This window comes from Hyaena hyaena, unplaced genomic scaffold (assembly GCF_003009895.1).
Source record: "Hyaena hyaena isolate Hyena2069 unplaced genomic scaffold, ASM300989v1 scaffold_590, whole genome shotgun sequence".
In the NCBI taxonomy this organism is placed as follows: Eukaryota; Metazoa; Chordata; class Mammalia; order Carnivora; family Hyaenidae; genus Hyaena; species Hyaena hyaena.
The window spans coordinates 440,050-465,996 of record NW_024081221.1 but is presented as its reverse complement, the minus strand read 5'-3'; the positions used below and the strand labels follow the sequence as shown (position 1 = coordinate 465,996).

The 25,947-nt window shown below is 38.1% G+C and overlaps 1 protein-coding gene across 8 annotated transcripts in view; it reads right to left on the bottom strand.

Annotated features, from left to right (window-relative positions):
- Positions 1–25,947, bottom strand: part of ICA1 (islet cell autoantigen 1) — a 140,790-nt gene that overhangs the window by 88,678 nt on the left and 26,165 nt on the right. For all 8 annotated transcript variants that reach the window (XM_039256834.1, XM_039256836.1, XM_039256835.1 and 5 more), the window contains 3 exons: positions 22,778–22,850; positions 17,620–17,743; positions 13,457–13,655 (listed from right to left, as the gene is read on the bottom strand). In XM_039256834.1, the coding sequence (XP_039112765.1) occupies positions 13,457–13,655; positions 17,620–17,743; positions 22,778–22,850 (396 nt within the window). The remainder of the gene's footprint in view (positions 1–13,456; positions 13,656–17,619; positions 17,744–22,777; positions 22,851–25,947) is intronic.

Below are 25,947 nucleotides of genomic sequence, written 5' to 3'. Positions count from 1 at the left end.
TGATTTGTTCTCAACATCTTGGTACTTGCTACAGAAAATACCTAAAAGCCAGGATGTTATTTCTTATGAATAATGTTAGCTGTAACAAACCACAGAGTAAAATGATGGCAATGTTAAAAGACCTGGTGGTGAAGCCTTCTCTGTCTTAGGATGATCTTGTCCCAAGAGGGTGGGCCAGTTACAGGCATTAAACAAACCACATGAACCAGGAAGGAGAGTAAGGAGATTTACTTGTGATGCTGCATTTTTTAACATGCATATCAGGGCACTAACAGTGCCAGATTGCTTCTGGAAAGTTCCCTGTGTTGAACATGTATAAACTAATTCTCAGAATTATTTTCTGTGTGCCCACAAAGCACCATAAGCTTGAATAATCAATTCTAGATATTAACTAACCTGAGGCTCCATTCTAGCTTTTTCAGTTTTCAGAGTCAGCCTGGAGAACACTAAGGAGTATTCAATGGAAATAGGAGAAAAGATTTAATTAGCAAGATTAATACTAATTGTAGAAGAGCAAAGTAAGTATATTTGAGTGTCTGGGTGTACAAATCTCCAGGCTCTAGGGTTTAAGAAAACATATATGGTGATCACCAAAAAGTACAATAATGCTTAATATGTTAGAACCCCTCGGGGAATCAAGTAGTTTCATTTAACTGCCTTTTCCATATAATTCAAGTTTACTCTATTTTCTTTTTAAAAAAACTTTTAAAATAAGAAATTTTCATCCATTAAACACTTGTCCTTTTGAATGTCTATCTTGTTAAAAGAGCAAAATCACCTTTTTTGATGGATCAGTCATCATTATGAGCATCAGCTATCCCACAGTGGTGCTCTGGGAAAATATGTGTCAAGATGTGGTCAAGGGTTCCCCAACAAGAGAATCACCTTGGGAGCTCACTGAAAATCAGACCCCTGGTCGCCACCCTAGGCCTCCTGAATCAGAATCCTGAGGTGGAACCCAGGATTCTCCATGTCCAACTTACTTCTCAGAAGATTCTTATGCTCCATCTGGGCCATAGAGGCCCAGTGACTCAGGGTTGATGGTATGCATGTCCTTCACTGGCAACACCACAGTGGCCTGCTATCTCTCAGTGTCTATTTGCTGTAGGGCTTCAGATACTTCCTTTTTAGGAGTTAACATTTTTCCATAGTGTACTGGCTTTAAACTTACAAGCCAATATGCACAGGATCCTTGGACAGAGTGCTGGCCTTTGTGATGTCTACTCTCCATCCATGAGCCTTACACCATTTATTCAGACATGGGGCTCTGAGCTTAAAGTAGATTGCTGTGGGATTCAGGCACCTGACCCCAAGCAACCCATGCTGAACATCAGCCCTTTTACTTCAAAAGGGCACTTAGAGAGCAAGGTAGAACAGAGGTGGTGGTAAATGTTGAATACAGAAATGTGACTAGATATTTAGAAGACAGATTGACAGGTTGCCTCGGTTAGAAGAAAAAATCCAAATACTCTTTAAGGGTATTAGTAAAATAAGTCTTTGGGGTCAGAGAAAATGGGAGTAGAGGATTCAGAATGTTCTAGAAGATGTGGCTCTACTTTAATGCAAAGCTGGGTCCCCTCCACTACAAAAACATAGCAACTTGACTACACACAGGGATCCACTTATTGGATTAGGAAGAACTTGGGGCAGAAATGGTAGGAGCACTGATTTTGGGATTCAGAGGACTTGGGTTCAAATCCCAATTCATATAAGTAGTCATAGGTAAGTCAGACTCTGCCTTTTCAGTCTTAGCTGTGAAACAGGACAAAGAATCCAAGCCCTCCCGGAACTACTGTCTAGCTTTAATGAAATAATGAATATGAAACAGCTTTTTAAACTGAAGAGCATTTTACAAATATTTAATCAGAAATATTCTGCATTGTGTACATATTTAAGTGGCTGCTACGTCTATCTATATGGCAGAATGCTAAGAAAAACTCAAGGCTGGGAAAAAATTCAAATATGTTAATTATCTCATATAAATAAAGCGATCATATTGTTCAGTGTAGAACTTAAATATCGGCTGTGCTTTTGTACTAGAGAAAAAAGGTATCTTTAAAATGAGCAGTATTTTGACTTTTGCACAACTCATGTTTAACATTCTCTTAAAATATGTTGTTCTCACTTTCTTAATCCAATAGGTGAAAAAGTTGATCCTTTTCTTTTATTCTCAAAACTCTTTCCTAACATCAATTTCTTAATGTCTACATTACTTACATGATGTATGAGCTGAAATTGCAGAATGGTGGGGGAAATGGGGACATGCCAGGCAGAGAAGAGAGGCAAGTAGGTCAATACTGAAAACAAGAGGGTTTGCCCCAAACCCAAAATACACTATGGATAGGAAAGAGGGAGGCTAACTTTGGAAACCATTGTCTGGCTCACATCACTACTTTTAGCTGTTGCTTTTTAAAGTGGAAAGACGTGCAAAAATTTAAAAAAGAAAGAAAGAGAAAGAAAGAAAGAAAGAAAGAAAGAAAGAAAGAAAGAAAGAAAGAAAGAGAAAGAAAGAAAGAAAGGAAAGAAAGAAAGAAAAGAAAAGAAAGAAAAAGAAAAAGAAAAGGCCAGGCTAGTTCTTTCAGCAGAGAATTAAAATTAAAAGCAGACCAGATAATAAGTACCAATAAAAGCTTTAGCTGACATAGCTTCAATTTACAAATCATTGGCTTTTCCTGGCAGAGCTTGGGGAAGGAGGGTGAGGAAGCATCGCCTACACAGTTTGGATGAGGAAGATATGGAAATCTTTAAAATTAAAGATGCTTTCAACTTTTTAAAACATGATTTATGCTGACCATGATAAAATCTGGGTGAAACTTGAGTCCCTCATGCAGGCTCTGGAAGCCCTGGTAGCTACTAAGTCCTTATGCCTCACTAGTCATCTCTGATTTTGACATGCATACTTTGTTTAGTGGGAGCCCAATCCACAATGTGCGTGCAAAAGGCATACGGTTTAGAATCTACATGTATTTCAATTTCTTTTTAGAGCATTAGGAGCATTGAGAGGCCCTTGTAACAATATTAAAAGTAAACTGGTAATAAATAAACACTTGGAAGCCAAAAGGTATAGAGATTGATTTATGAAAATCGATATTACTTCTCCAGAAATTTTAATGACAAAAATCAGGGTTCACAGGCATGTAAGTACGCTTGTTCTCATCTGTAAAACCTGGAAGACTACCAATTAAAAGGAACAGATGAAACTGCTAGATTTAGAGAGAAGAGTTGAGAGAGATATTTAGTGCCAGCGAGATGTCACAGCATATTAATCAGCATGCATGAGAATTAGATGTGGACAATGAACACATAATGTCATTCAAGCCAGCAGAAAACCTCCATGTTAAGAGATCCAATACTATACAATGCTGCAATGTAACTCCAAGGACCTACTGTGGGGTCCAAAATGTGGAGACTGTTCCCCCTAAAATAGCTGCCCGCTCCCCCTTTGATTCTGTTTTGGGAAAAGATTTTTCTCTGTATTCTCACTGGTGCAAATCAGAGAACTCTTTCCTTCCAGGATGCAAGTAAGAGGAGATGGGAAAAGTTATCTGCTTACTTTCTCACCTTTTCCCCAAACCCTGCCAGCTACGCTATATAGAACTGTGCTTGTTCCGGTTCTCTTAGAACAGTGAAGGCTTTCAAAAGAAGCATTCTCCTATTTCTTGATTTTGGTGGGTTTCCCTCAGGCATCTGCCTTTGATCCTTCTTTTCTTTAGTGACTTCACCACCTCACATGGCTCTCTCCCTGCTGATGGCTCTTGAAAATGACTTCATCTTCCAACCTCTTCATCTGGCTGCCCATGTGACATCACCTTTGGAACCTGGCTTCTCATCTGTTTTTGTCAACTTGGAGTTTCCTCTCATTTTATCTCTTTCCTTCTACCAAATCTTATCTGTTCTCACTCATATGGTGCAACTCCAGCCTCATTCTCATCCCTCTCCTCTCATCCCCTAATCTAGTCCTCTGCCACAGAAGCAATTACTATTGCCAGGTTCTCTTGTATTTGTCTTCCCGTAATTTAAGATGAAAAAACTGAAAGGGAACAAAATCCTAAATGTCATAAATTTTACTGTTAGCTTCTTTTCACCTTCCATATTTGAGAAATTTATTTATTCCTAAACATTAATCCTTAACATTTTCATATGGTTCGTCTTCCCTATATGTGAGTTATTTTCCAAGTGTCTTTGCCTGGACCTCTCTCAGAACATGAACTAATACCCATGAACTATGTTTGCTTATAAGAATGCGGAGTCCCACCTCTCAAGCCCAGGGAAGAGGAGGAACTATTTAAAAGAACAAAGCAGAAAAAAACCCCATCCCTCAATTTGTTTATATAATTAATCTATCTTGAGAAGTATCCCTTATTCCAATGTCAGCAGTCACTAGAAGAACCACAGTAAGGAATCAACATCTAAATGACAATAGTTGTCTCAAGATCACAGCTGGGGAGTGAATTTAAATAGATGGATGGACAGATAGATGGGTAGTTGGATAGAAAGAGCCAATCAACTGTGAAGTGTTACCAAGCCCTAAAATCATATTTCATTGGATGGGAACAACAGAAGCCTGATTAATGCATGTGGGAATTTCATGTCAACGTTATACCAATGGCCTTTCAAGGGCCTGCTTCTTCTCAGGGCTCTCGGAGTCCATGTGAAATTGGCCAGTATAAGATTTTAGGGCTCCTTTATATGAATTTCATTCATCTCATGTAGTGATTAAGTGTAGGATAATTGCTGAATATGAAACAGAAGTTTTTCAAATAGTTCTATTACAGCTAGAATTTTCCTGAAAATTTTATGCTAGAAGAGTTAAGCACACACACTTTAAAGCTGCTTTCTATTCAAAGTTTTACTGTCATCAATAACTTACTAAAGGAAGCAACATGAAGCCACCATGAGAGAAGTAAATTGAAAATGGTGGAGAATTGTGCATGCTTCAATGAACGGAGCCACCATGAACCAGTCATAAATTGGTTGACATGTGGGCCTCTGTGGTTAATCTCCCTCTGAGATTAGTATTATGTCAGTTTTCTGGAGGAATCATCAAATATCTTATTTTCTTTTTTTAAATCTCAGAACTGTGAATGGAAATACCAGTTTTTAATAACTCATTCTTTTGATAGTTCAAACACTGAAGTATAGATCAACTTAGGACTTGGATGCAAGAAGATTCTGAGCTTTCCTGAGAGACAGGAGAACCCATGAAACCACTAACAGCCTGTGACTCCATCATGTGGCCAGTACTACTTGGATAAATCTTGTTAGGAACGCTTTGCTGGGGGTTTCTCAAAAAATAACCCAATCATTTGAAAAGTGCTACTCAAAACCTTTCAATATCCCTCATGGCAAACTAACACAGAACACAGGTTTTTCCCAAAGTAACTGTGATGTAGAGCTTTCTTTCTGAAAGACTAACTCTCCATAGCCAATTTAAAAAAAATCCAGTCTGATGTACAGTGACAACTAAGACACCATTAAATCATTATTTTCTCTCTGTCACTGAAGTCTGGTTGTAAAGAAGAACATATTTGAAGAAAATTCTTTCTAACTCAAATAAAAGCAAGGTACAGTTCTGTGAAGTTATTGGCATTCAGGAAGTAGTAGATATATTGCCTCCATTTGAAATTAAATAAAATCACATAAAATAAAAGCCCCCATTTTGTAAAATAAGAATAATTGCATAGTGGGATGAATCCCTAAAGCATAAATATTTAAAACCAACATGCTTAGCTAACCCAGCAGGGTACCACTGTCTTTTTTTTTACACCAAATTCCTTAAGATGGCAAGAATTGCAACCAATTTGCCAAAAGAGAATAAGAGGACTAGCTGGGAAAGAGGAATTTGAGCTGTTAACCAAAAGGAAGAGGCTAATCTAGAGGGATAGACGGATATGCAGACTCGGAGACTGAAACTAGAGAGATAGTAACTAGTATATTATACTTCTTGAATACAGTGATTCTCCACTTAACCATAATCTAAAATTACACCTTCTTCAGAAGCTACCAAAAGTAGACAGAGGCAGATGGAACAGTCTGCGGTTGGGCTAGGGGGAGGGGAGGGAGGGTGTCATGGGCACCAGCTACTCCTCTGACCCTGCAGCCAAAAGCACAACATGATGAAATACAGAAATAATGAATCCATCAAAGACATTCTAGCTGCTAACCCACTGAGAAGCCCTTGTTATAAAATGGGCTCATTATACAGCAGCATTTTGATCTGGAACCTGATGATTCTACTCAGTAAAATCTTATGTTTTGTATATTATCACCCAGGAGATTCTAGAAACCAGGTTTGCATATGCCATCCAATACATATAAGTCTGAGGAAGAAAAGCCAGACAATTTGGCAAAAGGAAAACTATCTTGGATGGGATCAGTTCACACTTCAATAACACACTTTTGTTCAGAGTCTACTCTGAAACTTGAGAGTTAAGCAGGCTTTTCCCCTCAAACAACTGGAGAAATGCCATATGCAAAGATTTGATAGCTCTCTCAAGACAGAAGTAGTCCTCTCCATTCCTCTGTGAAAAAATCTATTTCAAACCAAAACATTTGCTTTTATGCTATTATATAGGTTTATTTTTAAACATATCAATATTTACTATTCTTACAGAAACTACATAATATAAATTACGAATTAGTATCGTGTAGACAGTATTTTCTAGGATGATAAAATCAAATAACTCCTTGCTTGCATAACCTAAGTCTCATTTTTATTCAATGGAAGGATTAAATTTCATTCAGGAATACAAATATTTATAAGATGCATATTATGTTTGTTTATTATGCATTTGCGGTTCAAAGGAGGGTCTTGAAGAGTTATTTGCACACCCATGTTCATAAGCAGCATATTTATGTTAGCCAACTGAGGGAAGCAACCTAAATGTGTCTGTTGATGAATGAGTAAGTAAAATGTGGTGGTATAAGCATAGAGTGAAATATTATTCCTTAAAATTATTATTATTCCTTGAAAGAGAGGAAATCCTCTCACATGCTACAACATGGATGAGCCTTGAAGACACTATGCAAAAGGAAATAAGCTAGTCACAAAAAGGCAAATACTGCATGATTCTACTTATATGACATATCTTAAAGTAGTCAAATTCATAGAAACAGAAAGTAGAATGATAGTTACACCAGGGGATGGGTAAGGGGGAAATGAGGAGTGGTCTTTTAATAGGTACAGAGTTTCAGTTTTGCAAGATGAAAAAGTTTGGAGATCTGTTGTACAACCATGTGAATACACTTACCACCACTGAAACAGACACTTGAAAATGGTTAAGATAGCAAATTTTGTTATATGTTTTATCAAAATTAGACATTTTTAAATTCTTAAAACTTCTTAACTTCAGCATGCATTAGAGGTATCTATAAATTAAGGGCCAGCAAACTCTTTTCTGTAAAAGGAGTAGAAGGTAAATATATTTTGGCTGTGCAGACCACAGTCTCTGTTGTTACTACTCATCTCCCCATGGTATCATGCAAGCAGCCATAGACAATATATAAATGAATAGGAATGGTCTTGTTACAATAAAATCATTAACCAAAACAGGTGGCTGGCCCATAAGCCATAGGTTTCTGACCCTTGCAAAAGTATTATCTAAATAAAAATATATTCATAATCATTTTGTAAAAATTTAAGTCTCCTCTACCCAAGAATTGGGAGTGAAATATTCTGTCCCAGAATCTATGATTAGAGCAACGGGAACAAGACCAAGCTGACTCAACAAGACCAGCACTTACCTGCATTAAGAGGAAAACACTTCACTGACAAAGGACCTGTTAGCTCTGTCCCAGTGTCTACACTTCTCTACAGATGAACTTAATTTCAGACGCTAACAACTTAGAGGAAGAATATTAAAAATATTAAGCTGGAAGAGAAACTTCGTAATCATCTAGTACCTATTTCTCCTTTAGTGATTGAGAAAACTGCAATGGACTTACCAGGACCTATCCAAGCTGGCGTAGGCAAGGCTGGGGGCAGAGGGTACAGCCATCCCAACTCTGAGGTCATGCTCCTTTCTCCCTGTTTACAATCAGGAGCAGCAGCCGGCCAGACACCAAGTCTGTATGTAAGTCATGTTTCATGGCTGCTATTCCAAATGGTCTTGGCTTAATCCTGAAACTAATTTTTGTCATTTGCTGAATTCAGGGGGGAAATCAATAAAGATACACAGAGCCCCAAAGGCCACACCTCATGAAATTTGAATATGAAAGCAAGGGTGTAATTATTTGTTCCCTTCCCAATTGTACCATATGGAAATGGCATGTTTTTCCTATGACATTAAGGTAGTATAAAGAAACAACCACCCAAGGTAAGGTTTAGCAACTTGATTTGATCTTCTTGGGGAACCACAAAAAAACAGGGGCCCTAGTTAAACAACCAAAACAAACATACACCAAAAACTAACAAATGAAAATGGAGAGTTACGAAACAGATTAAAGACTGTGTTAGCTTTACAAAAGGAACTTTCACCTAATCAAAAGAGCTCAAGCCAGTGCCTAGGATTTTAGCACTAGAAGAGACAGAAATGATAAGGGGTCAAACATCCTTCCCTTTTATGTATGAATTAAATCAAGTCCTGGAGTCAAGGCATTGCTTAAGCAGGCACGGTAGTGTTAGTCTACTGTGTGGACCCACACCTGATATTCTCCATGCTCACTCAACACAACTCATTGGGGGGTCTCAGCCCTGCCCTTGGCACTGATCTGAAGCAGAACACCCTTGTAAGCCAGAAAGCTGGATGGCCCAGGCAAAATGGAAAGGCTTTTATCTCAGAATGAGGAGACGGCTGAGTGGTGATACTCCTGCATCACTTGGCATCTCCAGCTCCCATGGGACCTGCCCTCAATTGCTAAAAGAGCCTGACCTCTGACAAAGACCAATGATTTCCGCAGTAATTAATGATACTGTCAAATTAATTAACCCAAGTCTTTGTCCACAGGAAAAAAAAACACTCTAATGTCAATACTACTGTTTACTAGTCCTTGATCAAGCTCTATACACCCAAACCTTCAGTCAGGACACATGAACACCACTGGCTGATGACCCCAGAGAGGCCCAACCTATTAAGCCATTTGTTAATAAACCTTCTCACAGTAACATATCCTTTGATAACAGGACTTTAGCAAATTAACAGCTCTCCAAAATCTAACATGATATTTAAAAGACACAAGCCCAAGAATGCCAGTGTGTATCATTCATATTTCTTACAACACGTTTTCGATACCCTTTTGAATTATGGTGATGAAAATCTAGACAAATGCTGTAGGATTTCATTAAGCCATTTAATAAATGGCCCTCATTAAAACTCTGGTTCCCTTGTCCTTGTCTATAAGGACTCTGACTCATAATAAATGCTCACGTATACATTTCCATATTATCTCTTTAAAGGATTCTAAACTATTTTCTTACACCTAACATGGCTTTTATTCCATTTAGAATAATTACCCTCCATCCCATTTCTGACTTTCAAGAAAAACAAGACATTTAATTGACCACAGGAGGACTCTCTCAAGGGCATCAGACTGCAAAAGCTCTTCTGTGAGCTCACAACTTAAGCTGATGTAATCTGCTACAAGAAGCTGACTTCTATTTTTAAATCATACCGTTTTACTCTGCCTTCAAAGGGCACATATATCACACGTTGTAGCTGCTCATAAAATACTTCGTGGTGTAGTCTCCCGTCCATTTCCCTCCTGGGGTGAATCACACTGTCAGGAGGGGCTTCCTACTGCTCACAGCCATCCAGCCCTGCACATTTAAATTCATCCACCATTTCCTATTATTTGGTCTTTAGGAGAATAGCTACATATGGTCACACTCTCCAGGTGTCTTGTTTATCACGGTAATTTTGACAAGGAACAGATGACTAGCAGGGTCCTTCTTGAGGGTTGGGATCAAGCTTTTCCACCTCTTTATACTTCCATCCCCAAATATAGGCACTTAATAAATGCTTATTAGTGTTGCTGCTGAGAGATCTGTCATCAGGCCTAGGTGCTTCCAAGGGTGTAAGAATGAAAACAGATTATTTGCTTTGTTTAAGTTTTTCATTCATCATTTTGGTCATACCCACTGTGTGTTATTTGAAAGTTGCTTAGCACTTTGAAAATACTATGAGAAAAGCCTTGGTTGGAAGGGAAAGTACACGATTTTGCTATTTGTTTATTTATACTTATTCTGCTCATTTCTAAGAGGAAGGAAGACTCTATGATTAAAATACTGCTGCTGTGAAGTGCAAGAGAGGGCAGAACATATACTTCCCTGGTCTATGTGCGTCTTTGTTCCGTGACACCCCATGTCTCACCTGGATTTTTTTTTTTAATGTTTTTTTTTAATTTATTTCTAGGAGAGAGACAGCGTGAGCAGGGGAGGGTTAGAGAGAGAGTCACAGACTGAAACAGGCTCCAGGCTCTGAGCTGGCAGTCAGCACAGAGCCCGACGCGGGGCTCGAACCCACGAACCGCGAGATCATGACCTAAGCGAAAGTCGGACACTTAACCGACTAAGCCACCCAGGCGCCCCTGTCTCACCTGGATTTGTATAAAAGTCTCCCAGCAGCTCTCCCAGCTTCAAGGCTTGGGTCCTTTCAATCCCTTCTCTAGGGATTGAATCTCTAGATTACCTTCTGGGGGAGCCAGTGAGAACACAAAGGTGATCATGCTTCCTTTGAAAGCTCCTCGTATGTGTCCCCATGATACCTACCACGTGCTGCCACCGGCAATGGTTCATCATACTGCATCAAGTTTACCTGCTTGATCCCCAAGTGACTACATTCTTTGGGTGAAAGAATAGATGAATGAATGCATACTAAGTATGCAATACTAAGTATTGCACCTAGGGAGAAATCACATCTGTGAGGATAAATTACAATACTGTCTCCTTGTAAAGTGTGAAACCAAGGAACTGAATTTATTGAAAAATACCACGTTCGTTCAGGATTCATCAGTTGAAATATGAAGGTGACAGCTAGCTCCACAGAGACTGAAATTCTCCTTCCCACAGTGACACCTAAGGAGCCACCCACAGCCAGACCCCTCTCCCAGAGGATACAGAAATGTGTTTCAGTAGCATGTTTCTGAGAGATAAATGGAGACTCTGTTTAAAGTGGAATCCCACTGGGACAAAACACTAAAGCTTGCTCACAGTTAAATTTTGTGTTATAAACTCCAAGCAAACAGCACACTCCACAATTTAAATTCATTCCAAAGAAAGCAGCAAGCCACAAGTTCATAATGTTACTTCTTACCTGCAAAATCATAAGTCAATTCCAGTTGCAGGTGGTGGCAATGCCCTATCGATCTGAGAAACAGTGGGTCTGGAACTTCAAGCTCAATGGCTGGAATCTACCATCTGATTTGAGAGCTAACTTGGGGGCCAGGTGCTGGTCTGGCCCTGGGGTATGCCAGTGAAAGATAAATCTGGTCCCTGTCCTCATGGACAGTTCTGCCTAATCAAATATACACTTTAATACAGACTTCTTAAACAAAAAATTCTTTCCCTAAATTCCAAGTACACCATGTTCAGCTATTAAATTAAATCCAGGACACATGGGATTGTAGAGTAAGGCATTGCTTCAGCTACTTCTGCATGGCAAAAGGATTTTTTAAAACCATGTTTTCCAAAATCAACAGATGGATGACACTAAAGAGTAGGTAATGTTTCAACATTTAAGCCAAATGACGAAGTGCTTGGTTTTTATTTCATCCTTACACAGCTAGTAACCACCCTCCAAAACAAAACCAAATAAACATAATTCCACGTGAAATTCTGCCTTCCAGAGTAATTGTATGTTTGTTTTTATTTACATGGCACAAAAAAAGCATTCAATATATGTTTGTTGAATAAATAAGCCACAGGACAGGTATTACTATGAAAATGATGGGCAATTTTAGATATGTTCTTCAACTTCCTTTTTTTCTTTCCTCTTAATGAAAAAAATTATGCATATTTTCTAGGTTTCTGACTTTCATTTCCTTGTCTGACCTCGGACTTGTTACTTAACCTAGGTATCATTTTCTGTATCTTGATTATTGTGAGGCTTAAAGGAAATAATAAATATAAAATGACTGACACTATTCCCTGCCGGTACGGTCTTGTTTGTTTATTTTAACTTCTCTACTCCATCCTCCTCCAATCCCCAAATAAAGTGTCAAAGACAAACCAAATTACGGGCCTGATGAGAAAGTCAGGAAATTTCTCATGTATGCTGGGCCTTGATTTTCTCTCTTCTAGAATGAGGGAGTTTTACTAGTTCATGCCTTTTCAGTTCAGATTTCCCATGAATTCAGAAATACGTCTTGCCAAGAAGTTAGATGCTGCTACTGCATTAAGGTTATCTACAATCAAAATAAAATAAACCCTGATTCCCTTCATAGAGAGGAATTCCAAATTGCAAATGAAAATAAAATTTGGCTTTTAAAAGATTTTGTATCAGTTTAATACTAGGCCAAGAATTGGTGACCCTATTTTTAAGCAACAGAAAGTCCCTCCTTTCCCCTATCACACAGACACACAGACACAGACACACACATAACCTCGTACACACTAGCAGGGTTTCCTATTTACAACTCCACATGATGTACCTAAAAAGAAATCTAGGGATTTTAAGCAACATCACTAATTACAAATGGATGACTTGAAATGAATAAGATAATTGACATAATATTATGTCAAACCTAACATTTGTTTGATTTTTTTCTTTCACACCCTGAAATACATCCAAATCAACCAAACAAAGAACTACCAAGATTGTACACAAGTCACTGCATATTCATAAATACTCAATGTATGACTGCCACCTAGTGGTGGGAAATATCTTTGTATGGCCAAATCTCCAAACAGCTAAATTGAAGCAAGATAATTAAAAAACCAAGGGAACATTGTTCTTCTGCTACTCACCAGTTATCTCAGGGAAATTTAAGAGCATAACCACCTCATCAGCTATTTATTTTCCTCAGACAAATTTCTGAAGTGGTCTATTGCAGATGCCACATTAGTTGATCCCACAACCAAACCCCACTGCTTCTCAACCACTTCACAAAACAAAGGAGAATTGTTATTCTATTAATTTTAATACTCATTAGCAATTTTAAAAGATTTCTCCAATACCCTGTCCTCACTTTCCAGTTTCATTTGATCTAATTTTGATTTTTAGTTATGCATGAAAAAGCATTTTAAAGTAACAACCTTACAAAAAGTGTACATTAGATAAAAATCCAACTTCAATTAGAACCAGTTACTAAATCCCAGCAATTTCCAGCTGTCTCTTCTATTTTACCCTTGGAGAATTATATATCACATTAATTGGTATTCTGTCACATAAAAAGACACTGGCGATGATTAATTGCATCCTTGGTGCTTTTGAGTTATGTCTTCTTCACTAGAGTGACTCAAATTACACCTCATTACCTTCCAGCAGGTACCCCTCTTGGTAACCTTCATAAAATCTCCTACCTTCCTGAACTTCTCCATTTGCTTGTAGAGGTCTGGATCAAGCTCCTGTGACACATCCTTCATCCATAATAATGCCCCTCTGTATTCAGTCCGGCACTGTTCCATGCGATTCACCGTCAGCCAAGTGTCTGAGATGGCCCGGTGCCGAAAAGTCTCCACTTCTTGGTGAAATCGACACAAAGGATTTCTCAAAGCCAACCTAGTTAAGAGGATAAAGCCATAATCTTGAAACTAAGTGGGCCAGCAATTTGCATTCCTGACAGTTTACCAGTCTTGAATTCATGAGCCTAGACCGTGCCTAGAATATAGACAATGCTGCAGAAGTATTTGATGGATTAGAATTGAAACGTATGAACTGATGAGTCCAGAAGAAATGATTACCCATGTACTGATCACTTAGATAACGGTTACTTGAATGTCCCATTGGGAAATATTTCCAATAGTACTGTTGGGTGGTTGCATGCCTAGGCAAAGAGTACCTGTCTGAAGCTGGAACCAATCCTGCGTTCATGGAGAAGGGTCAAGGCCTAACCATTTCCCATTTCTATTCTTGGCATTCCCTGCTTCTGCTCCTCTGAAACTTGGCTCTTTGAGAAGGGATGGACTTGTATTTCACTAGGGTCTCCCTGGCTAGGTTAGATTACTCTCCAAATGCTATCTTCTGCTTGCTCCAGTCACAGAGAATGAAGAATGAACAGAAGCATTTTCAAATGGTCTAGGAAGGGAGAGAAGCACTGAGGTCTACTGTGTTAGGTACGTTCTGATAGATTATAGGATTGAGCCTCATAAAGAAACAAAACTTGAGGATCCTACCAGAAATGAATGTATATCATACAATCAAGGGTAGAAAATACCCACTTGATTAGCTGTAACATATCATCATTTAGTAAGCAAAAAAATGTCTGAGGCATATCAAACTTTGGATGAAATATTTTACAGGGAAGGGAAATACTGCTTCTTCCATCCTTCTACCACAGATGAGTAACATTACATGAATTACACTGTCATCGTCCTAAGATATAGTTGTCTGCATGAAGCTGCAAGGCATAGGTTCAAAACATAAAGATAAGATGAAGAATTACATTTCAATTGAAATGCAAACTTATTTAGCTGAAAGGGATAGTGGTATTAGCGAGGTGAAGTCAGTGCTTGGCATCTCTACCAGCGTCTGCAGTGCCTCACATGTGCACATCACTGGAATATTACAGATGGGGCAATAAACAGTTTAAAAAAAAAACAAACCCTTTTTTATTTTCTCCAGTTTTCCTCTTTTCTGTAAAGCATTGTTGTTAAATAGTCAGCATTTCTCTAAAAGTAATTTGCTCACATCATCCTACCAAAGTGTTGCAGGTGGTTTTCAGACATATTATGGTGCCATAAAGTAAGCTTGTCCTTTATCGCCATTGGATTAAATTTAATACCCACCTTTCATCAAACTGAATGCACAGTTGTAGCAATGACTATCAAATAAGTCAGAAAAACAAATGCTGGTGTGAAGGTTTATAAAACTGGAGACTTCTATTTAAAGAGAGAAAGAGTCCTCAGCTGTCCCCCTCAGGATCCTTTTCATTTTTGGACTCCTTTTTCTCTTCCCTTGGACCCTGCCAATTTCCCTAAACTGGCTGAAAAAGACTCTTATGAATAAAATATTCTCAATTTCTTTGACTGTTGTAAAGTTAGAAACCTTTGAAGAGGTAATGACATGGTGATAGATGTTAAGATCTTGAAGAAAAGAAAAAAGCATACAAAATCACCTCATTTTTTTTTCTGTAACTGCTTCATATAAGATTAGAAAGGTGAAAACCGGTTCACTTGTGGTACCAAGGACTGAGTCTAGACCAACGAAAAACTCAATAACCAGAAATACCAAGCTTCAGTGAAAGACTGGTACACATTTTCATTGATGAAAACCTACCCAAGGGGAATAATTAATAAAGTACCTAAAGGTCTACTCCAAAGACATTGATCCTTTAGTAGGAAAATGTGGAAGTGACTCAAGTAATAAACAGAAAGGCTCAGGTTAAGCATATCACGGAATGCCCCGGAATACAATGCTATAGATATCTTTTAAAACGTATACATGGACAGCAAAAGGTGTTAGGGTTATTTGATCAAAAAAATCAATGATCAGCAAGTAGCACTACAAAAAAAAAAAAAAAAAAACCTGTCTGGATGATGTTTCTATTAAAAATATATCTCGGCATATTCTAAATTACATCCATTCAAGATCTGAAACTTCAACTTTGTGAAAGTTTTAGGTCATCCTCTACTGTGTTCACCTTTGGGAGGACTGGTTTGGGTGTCATGTGCCCGGTCAGCAGCTGAGTGCTGTGAAACCGAAGTCCCCGTGCAAGAGGTCACCTTCCAAATCTTAAAGTTGTCCAGGCTGCATTTAAATTATGGATATAGTGCATTTTGCTAGTTTATAGTGAAGATGCTTTGAAGTACTCTTTGCATTGTTTCTGTTAATTTCTTTTACTATTTTTGTTTATACCCAAAGGTTAGACTATATAAACTTAAGGTACCATATGTGTGTTCTGGGAGATAATTTGGTACACAACTCTGACAGGGTGTAACTGGAGAGCCCTATTATAAAATAATTATGTGATCAGGAATGGTAACTCTTACAGTGACTGTGTCCAGGGATTTGGCTTGGTTTCCCATAAACTGATGTAAAATTTGGCATACAGGTTAAGTATAAGAATTTTTCCCATTGAAACTAGTGGTAAGTATATATTTAACATATGAGAATATACTCTTTGAAAGATTTATTGAGAACCAATTATCTTGGTAAGGTTGGGAAAAGTATATACACATAGAAAATGTCTATCAAAGCATTAAAAGTGGGTCATCTCGACTAGTAAAATTGTAACCGCTTTTTAATTTTCTCCTTTGGATTTGACTCTGTTTTAAATTTTTCCTTCAGTAGTATTATTTTTACAAGATAAAATGATTATAAATAAGACCAAAAGGTGCTAAGGGAAAATGATAAACACTTTTCTCGGAAGACAAGTACAGAACTATTGGATGTGGCTTCATTCAACTATGAAAGTTGGCACTGCCCACAAAGTCAGGGTCCAGATGTATTAGGAAGAACCAGCAGAAGCAACACTCCCAGGAGAAGGACCACAGGAAACTGACACCGGTGGTCTCTTCCTTCTACTCCACCTCTTGTAGGTTTTCATTGAAACACCTGTGTAACAGGCCGATGGCCTGATCTTGGCGCACAGGGAAGGAAAGAAGGAGAAATTGGGAGAAGAAAATGTTGGACAGTTGGAGGAAGTGAAAGTTTTGTAACCTGAAAATTGTTGGAAACTACCTACATGTCTTATTTAGGTCTTGCCTAATATTATTAAGTGACATTTTTAGGCTAATTAAGGACTGGAGGAAGAGGAATGGAGAAGGAGTGTCACTTTCCTCAGGCACTAAATGCAACTATATGCACCGGCTCCTGCTTATTCTACACCAACCATAAAAATGAGTGGGGAGAATGTTAAAAAAAATGTCACTCATCTGCCACAATTTCCTCTCTACCAGAGCTTCTCAAACTTAAATGTACATAAAAATCAACGTAGGAAGGGAGGAGAGGAGGGGGAAACTTGTTAAAATGCAGGTTTGGATTCAGCAGTTGTGGGATGGGGCCTAAATTCTGCATTTCTAACAAGCTTCTAGGGGATACTGCTGATGTTGCTGATCCAGAGTCTGAGCAAAATGGTTCCAGGAATCATGCACACCACCTCTCCAAAGTTAATTGGCCTATAGAGAGCAGACAGGCAACCCTTCCACCTGGTCTCATTAGGCTCCTGCTTTAATCAGCTGCTGGAAGGGGACCAGCCTGACTGCTATGGGAAACGCTGAAGGTCAAACATAAGCCTAGGCAGTACTCACAGTGATTGTCAAGTAAAATCCTCCCTATAGACCAGGGGAAATATGAAAAAAAAAAAAAAAAAAAAAAAAAACCTTAAAAATTAATACAGTGGAAAAAATATTACATGTTATCTTAATCAGAGTGTTAAGTAACTACAGATTAATAACTGAAAACAGAGTAGCTCCTCAGTCTCAGGAAAGAAACTTGTAAAGAACAGGAGAGCCCCCTTCATGGCTGGGTAGATCCCAGATTCTCCGCTGATCCCCCAAATGGAGCCCCAGTGAAGGCCACACACCTTTGCTGGGAAGAAAAGCAGAGGGCCTTTCCTGTTGCTTGCATCATCTTTCCTGCTCTGGTTTTGTCTTGGAAGCCTTGGGATCGGAGAAATTTTCCCAGTTCGTTTTCTTCTTGAGATAAGACTGATGAAGAAAAGACCAAAAGGAGCCATGAACAATGAACAGTTCTATTACAGAGAGGAGAGACCCACCACAAGCTCCTCTCTCTTTTAGAGGGAAAGACAGGATGAAATTAAATCCACGTGGCAAGCTACAAGGTAAGCCCCTCCCCCTCCCCATTTAACTTTCATGCTGTCCCTCCATTTGCAAAAGGAGAGATCAAATTCACTTGAGTACATCTGTCAGTGCGTTTGGTGCCCTGTAATCTGAACCAGAAAATGACCTCTGCACTGAAAAACTAGCCGATAATGTGCTGCTTCGAGCTGAAATAAAGAAAGTTGGGTTTGTCAACTATGACTGTGGGAACCTTTTGTGGCTGCTTATAACATAGGGCCAGTTTCCTCTGCTTTTTCTCTCTCACTGGCTTTTTGATCTCTGCTTTCAGAGGTACATTCTACTTGACTGCAAAACAATTCCATACCTTATTCATGATGTGGGTTTTTGCTGTAAGTGGGAGTGGGAATTGAGGGTGGGCAGGTAATTGGGTTGATATCTCAGTGGGTTTTTTAAATGCAGAGTTGGAACCATGAATTGGTCATGCCTAATCTTGGCCTTATTTTTAAAGACAACCTCAGGTGGTACTGCTGGTGAGATAGTGATTGTTACAGCTTTCTGCAGATTCATTTGGCAGTAAATATAACATATCACAGAATTCTATGTATCTTTTGAGATTGTACTTTTGACTGTTAGCACTTTCTAAGGAATTAGTGAAATGGGCACAAAGCTGTACACAGAAAAGTAATCAAAACATCAATATTTATAAAGCAAAACACTTTTTTCTCTACACTGGGGACTGATTCATCAACGAGTATGTATCCAAAAAATGGAATGGTGGGCTATTATCCAGTCACTGGTCCCAAATCTACGTTTACCAACAGCTGAGCAAAGAATGGCACTGAGTTCCCTAAATGTTTTCTTTTCAAAATACAGCCCTTCTGTGGACTGACTTTGACCACTACTCTGATTTCACATTTCCTTATTTATGCATTTACACATCACGTGTCTCTAAAAATGCTTTTTGAATGCTATGAGGATTCTTGTCCATTTTCATGAACAATCCAGAATTCCTTCAGAATGCACCCCATTCATGACACAACATCTCCAACAAGAGCATTAGCCAGGAACCACAAATCCAAAGGTGAAGGTTACAATTGTTACTGCTTCCTTATTAATGTGTGACTGTAGTTCACATGAAACTTTCCAGAGGAAGAGGCTTCTGGAATCTACTCTTCCTGAGAACTACATGACTACCCTCTTTCCTCTCTGGCCCTCAAGAATCACGTTCACTAGTCAAAGTCTGCTCAAAGACTACTTCGCTGTGAAGCAGATGATCCCTGTTTCTCTGTGACAGCAGTGCCCTCTTGGCTTCTGGTATTAGGTTGTTTGTGGTTGGGCACGTGTCTGTCTATCTCATGACACTCTAACTTTCTCAGGACAGGGACTTCATCCAACTATGGACTCCCCAGGCTGAGCATAATGTCTTAGGGTACTATTAAGTGCTCATAAAATTAACTATAATTTTTGCCTTATTATCCTCATATACTTTATTTCACTTTATTTTCCCCCACCACTTCCTGTCCCACTTTATTTCACTTTAAATGCTTATTTGATATGTATGCCATGTTTCTATACAGCTTAAAAAACCCTATAATTATAAGAAGTTTTGTTTTTTTATATTACCTTCTATTCCTTCTCTCTACTTACTGATATGGGACTCAATTCCACAAGGAATATATCCCCATGGAGAGCAACTTCACATTTTTGTTCATAATAGCACAAGGCTACTGTCACCTTCTTTACCTTGAAGTCTGGAGTCACATATAAATGATCACATTTAGCTTAAGGCTAGGAAGAAACCATTCATGGCACCTAAACAATTACACAGTTGGTGAAATGTACTCTTTCCTGAATAAACCTCAGCAGGTTGAAAGCATTTGAAAAATTACTTTTTGTTATTTTATGCACTTGAGGACTAAACCTAGGGTGAGGACAGGTTTGCGTTTAAGAGCTGGATTCTAATTAATTGGCAGTGTTGTTCAGAGAGAGGTAGAAAACGTTTGAGCCTCATCAGACTTCAGCGTGAATTACTTAATGATGACTATTATTTTCCAAGAAGGAAATGCCTGTTCTTTAATTTTAATCTTAAAATTCAAATACTGAAATAAATTTAGGGAGCTTTAAAATTCAGGTGCAACATAGGAATCAGATAACTCATCAGTTTCCACTTACAAGGTTTAACCTAACTGGGACGTAGGAATTCAGACACAGATGAACCCTATTCATATTTAATTGCTAATTGGATTTTCAGATGTACTCTAAAAAGGGGACTAAAACCAATTAGATTGGCAGCATTACTTCACTCAGCACAGATTTATGGATGATCTACTATGTACTAGGCACTGTTCTTGCCACTGGGAATATAGAGATGGACAAGACACACAGGTCCCTGCTCTTATGGAGCTTTTGCTCACGTGGCAGGAGAAAGAAAATTTAAAAAAAAATCATAATTACAAACACAAAGCACAAAAACACCAGATAGAGCAATAAGAAAAAGGGCGTGAGAGAAGCTGTTTTGGTCTGGGTGGTCAGGAAAAGCCTCCTGAGCAGGTGACCACTAAGCTGGGCTCTGAATGGCAAGAAGGCAAGAAGGGGGCCACTCTTTTTTTTTTTTTTAATTTTATTTAAATCCAAGTTAGATAACATATAGTGTAATAATGGTTTCAAGAGTAGTATTGAATGATTCATCACTTACATATTACAGCCAATGCGCATCCCAATAAGTGCCCTCCTTAGTACCCATCACCCATTTAGCCCATCTCCCACCCAACACCCAAGAAGGAGCTACTCTTAAGATAATTAGGCCAGGAACATTCCAGACAGAGGAAAGAGTGAGAGTAAAAGGCCTCAGGTGGCAGGATGGGTAAGGGCAAAAGTGGTTGGAGAGGTGAGCTGGGCCAGATCATATAGGAGTTCATAGACTTTGGTATGGAAGTCTGGATCTTGATTCAATGTACATTTTGAAAGCTTTTTATTTTGTAATAATTTTAGGCTTATAGAAAAAAACTGTAAATAGAATACAGAGTTGCTGTATCCCCTTTTCAGCTTCCCCTAACATTAGTATCTTATGTAACCATGGTACAATGATCAAAACTAGGAAATTAACATTGGTAGAGTACTATCAACTAAACCACAAACTTATTTGAATTTTACTAGTTTTCCCACTAATGTCTTTTTTCTTCCAGGATCTAATCCAGAATCTGACCTTGCACTAAGTTATCATGATTCCTTGGTCTCCTTCAACCTGTGACAGTTCCTCTGCCTTTCTTGTCTTTCATGACCTCATGCCTTTTAAGAGTACTGGTTAGGTATTTTGTAGTATGTCTCTCAGTGTGGATTTGTCTTACTTCTCACAATTAGACTGGGGTTACAGATTTTGGGGAAGGAAACCATAGAGGTGGAGTGGCCTTCTTAGTGCATGATATTAGGGCCAAATGACTAACATACACTGTCACTACTGATATTAATCTGGACCATTTGATTCAGGTGGTGTCTACTGGGTCTCTCCACTGTAAAATTATGATTTCTTTCTTTTGTAATTATTAAAAATCATGGAGGGAAATACATGACACTGTGAAAATACTCAGTTTCTCCTCAAACTTTCACCCATTAATTGTGCCACCTTTCAGTGAATCTTGCCTGCCACAATTCTTACTGTGGTATTTACCTATTGGTGATTTTGTGGTTCCCTCATTCCTTCTGTATTTATTAACTGAAATCATTTTATAAGAGCTGTTTCTTCTCCCCTGTTTGTCTATTTCCACACTGACTTAATGAATATTTACTTTACTTTATTGGTTATAATCCGGAACTACTCCTATTTACTTTGTTACTCAAATTGTCCCAGCTTAGACCATTGGGAGCTCTTTGTGGTGTAAACAATGGGCTGGAAGGGGCTAGGAGATCAGTTAAGAAGGGGATACAGCAAATCAAGCAGGACAGTGGATTCATGATGGTGGCATGAACTAAGATAGTGGCAGTAAAGATGGAGAGAGGAAGGAGACTCTGAATGCTATTCAGGCAACAAAATGGATGAGCATTTAAGACTAATTGGATGTGGGACAGAGAAATGGGCGGGGGGGGTATGTCCTGTGTCTTGATTTACTCAGAACTCAAGACTATGGAGATATAGCCGAGGAGAAGTCTTAACTTAGTAAACAGTAACATAGAAAATTTATCAAATTCTGCCTCTAAGTCGTAGGATTTTGTACTTTCCCACAATAGTCTTAATTAAAAACTAATGAAGGAAAATCATCAATTGTTACTTTGTGATTGCTGGAAAGAGGTCTAGCAGCAGTCAGAAACAGAAAAACTTCCCATGTTCTAGTCTCAGAAATCCAGAAATTATACTATTAAATCACCTATGAGTGGACATTTGAAAACATATTAATGTTTTTCATACAACTTGATATTTAGCATTTCAGAGATAATCTGTGGGTAATAACTTTAAGGCAGAATCCTGTTTCCAAATAACTCAATCTCTAACATAAAAAATCCTCATGAAGAAGCTCTGTTGTCAAAATATGGTCAAGGAATTACCTATATGTACTTTCTCTCTCCATTTTAAGAGGAACAAACCTGGATATAAGAGAGCTAGGGCAATCAAATAAAAACAACCCTATTGTTTTTTAAAACTCACGCAAGAAACTGAGGAAACTTTTTTTATAATTAGGAAGATAAATGGCATGTACTTATCCATGGGAGACCCAATATAAAGTTCTTATTATAGTTATTTGCACTGAATGATAAACAACCTATGTAAAGGGTTTCTGACAAAATTATTAGAGACCCTCCTTCCCACCAATTAAAGACCAAAGACAGACACTCCTCAATAGTAATTTACTTGTCTCACTTCCTAAACATATGAAATGATATATTAAGGCAAAATATCCTATTTTTCATTGTTTATCTCATCAATATGTATACTTAGGGCATACTTACAACATATTCTCTTTTGATAGAGTACAATTGCTTTAGACAAGTCCAAACAGGTTCTCTGAATTGAATGAAACAGCTATAATAAAAATACAAAATATTAAATAAAACAGATAGTAGTGAAATAAAAATTATTATATTGAACATAACTATAGTGTTTGATTTGCCCACTAAAAATAAAACTGCAAGCCAAAGTATGCTTGGTGTTACATGGTATACTGTGCAGGAACTATGACCAGAGTCTTTAAATATGCTCATATTATTCTGTATTTATTGGAGTTCATCATCTCTGTGATCTGAATTAAGATCTCCAGAACAATAATTTCCTCCAGACTACTGAAATAATAGCTGAAAAACAGAAATCCTAAATGAAGGCCCCAATTAGAAGACCTGGTAAACCAGAGACCCAATATTCATTCATAATTGAATTTATTTCCTATCTCACTTGATGTCTTTTTTTAAATATGGATCCCTCAATTAAGCATCATATTTAAAACACAACATTGCCTTATTTTGTGATCCTAATGCATTCTATGGCATGCTTAAACAACTCTATAAAAAGCCAACAAAAATCAACCAGCTGAATATTTAATATAGAAGACATCTGGTAAAATGGAGTTTAGCTAGTAGCCCTTATCACTCATTTTCCCAATAATTTCATAAGATATACCGATAAGAAACCTAATGTAATGCCAAGGCCATATCAGAGGAAATTAAGGGAAAAGCAGGTGGGTGATACTGAGAAGAATGTAACTAGATTTTAACTAATGGTGGTCCTGGTCTTTGGTTCAGAAATACAGACAAGCTCAAGAGAAGATCAAACAGCTACTTCACACTGTCTCTACCCTCTGTCCACCAACTCAAAGCCAGGGCTGGTCTCATTTGGAAAACGTGGCAAATATTCTGCCTTCTGATGAGCCACCTAATGAGGCCGAGCAAAACTTTCCCTTTTTCTCTTTTAGCTTATTGGCCATGATGATGTAATAGTTATGTCTTGGTATTATGAAGCACTTCACTATTTGAGTTAAAGCAGAGAATCTGTGTCATAATAAACATGACCAATTATCTAATAAAAATAGATGTATGTATATATACTTAAAAGATTAAAAAACCATTCCCGAAATGCTTTACATGATAAAACCTGGTCATGAAGAACATAAATTTTGCTAAATCTTATTTCATTACACTGTATCCTCTACTTAGGGGAGAGAGAAAGAGAGAGAGAGAAACAACTCTTTACCATAAAACAAAACAGAGAATCAGCAGTCTGAATCTCTTCCTTAACAAATGCTTGATATCAGGATTCTGGGTCACAAACCACCAACACATAGTAATTCCTGAATACAGGAGGAAGAAGTTCAAAAAGTATGTTCAGGAGCTGTTCTAATGTCACTGTTCATTTTTTTAAATTGAGGTATAAATTAGATGCAATTGGGGTGCCTGGATGGCTTAGTCAATTGAGTGCGTGACTCTTGACTTTGGCTCAGGTCATGATCTCATGGTCCATGAAATGGAGCCCCACATCAAGCTCTGCACTGACAGCATGGAGCCTGCTTGGGGTTCTCTTTCTCCCTGTCTCTCTGCCTCTCCTCCAGTCATGCTCTCGCTTGCTTCTCCCAAAATAAATAAATAAACTTGAAAAAAATAAATGCAATAAAATGCACACCTCTGGAATGTTCAGTTCTGCAGGTCTACAACTGCCTACACTCTTCTCACCACATCCAAACTAAGAAACCAAAGACCATTTCTATGCTGCGCCAGTCACTAAAAGACTTGCCATCACAGCTTACTTCTGTCTGTTCTTAAGAGGTGTTTTTGAGAAAATGATTTTATTAACAACCAATTTTGACACATATGTAAACTTAGTGCAACATTTCTATATTAACTCCCCCATAGATTATAGTATTATCTATCCGTTATTATAACTTGGCAATAAACTTTTCTTGTGCCGGCAGAACAAATAGTTTGTTTCATACTAGCGTTTTGTGGATAGCTTAGGATAAGAACACATCAAAATGGTTTGCACATCATTTATGTATGTTTTATTATAGAATCCATGCTCTCTACAAATATCAACACTAGTTTAAACATATTTGTGACAAACACCTCTGCGTGTAACATTATTAGCCTCAGCTAAGTACTGTGGATGTTATGTGCCTAGGACAGCAGCTAATTTGATTAAAGTACAGTTGTTTCAGTAAAAATGCTGCAAGAGGCTAATAAGCGTAAATATAAAATCACCATATTTTGTTTAATCGACTAATAATTACATGTTGAATTCCTTTTTGAATAATACTTATATCTACTATGTTGTTAAAAAGAAAAAAACAAAGGTACAAGATGTGAAAAGCATATGCAAGTTATAGTCATTTAAACTGTATGCAGAACACTAAAATCAGAACACGTGCCTCCTGGCTCCACTTTTCTCCACTGTAGCAAACTCCATTAGAACATCCCCATCAAACCCAGCTTCAATTTGAACACTGTCAGGGGAAGGCCTGGGAACTAGTATTTATTGCATTAACATGCACACTGATTCAGTTAGTATTTACTGAATGTGTACAGTGTGTCTGGCTGAGGATACTAAGGTGAATGAGGCTGACACAAAACATGATCTCTTAGTGGAAGTGAGGCAGACAAATACATCATTTAGGATAATTTCATGAAAGATACATACTATGAACAGGGGCCCTAGGTCTGTTTCTCTCCTCAGGTGCATAAAATGAATTATCCTTCTCCCACATGACAGACCTTCCTATACAATCAAGAACTAATATAGGTCTCCTTAAACCTCTCTGTTCCAGTATAACCTTTTTTGAAATCCTGAGCTTTTTACTTTAGTCCCATTAAATGTTCAGTTCATGAACTTTAGCTTATACATTTGTTTGTTTGTTTTGAGTGAGTGAGAGAGAGAGAGAGCATGAGTGGGGGAGAGGGGCAAAGGAAAAGGCGGAGAGAGAGAATTTCAAGCAGAGCTTAAGCTCCTGCTGAGTATGGTGCCCAAAGTGGGGCTCAATCCCATGACCCTGGGATCATGACCCGAGTAGAAATCAAGAGTTGGATGCTCAAAGAATTGTGACACCCAGGCACCCCTAGCTTATATGTTAAATTTAGAGATAATTTTGAATTCTTATCAGGTCATGTAACATTCCTCACAGAAGTGATTAGCATGCTTT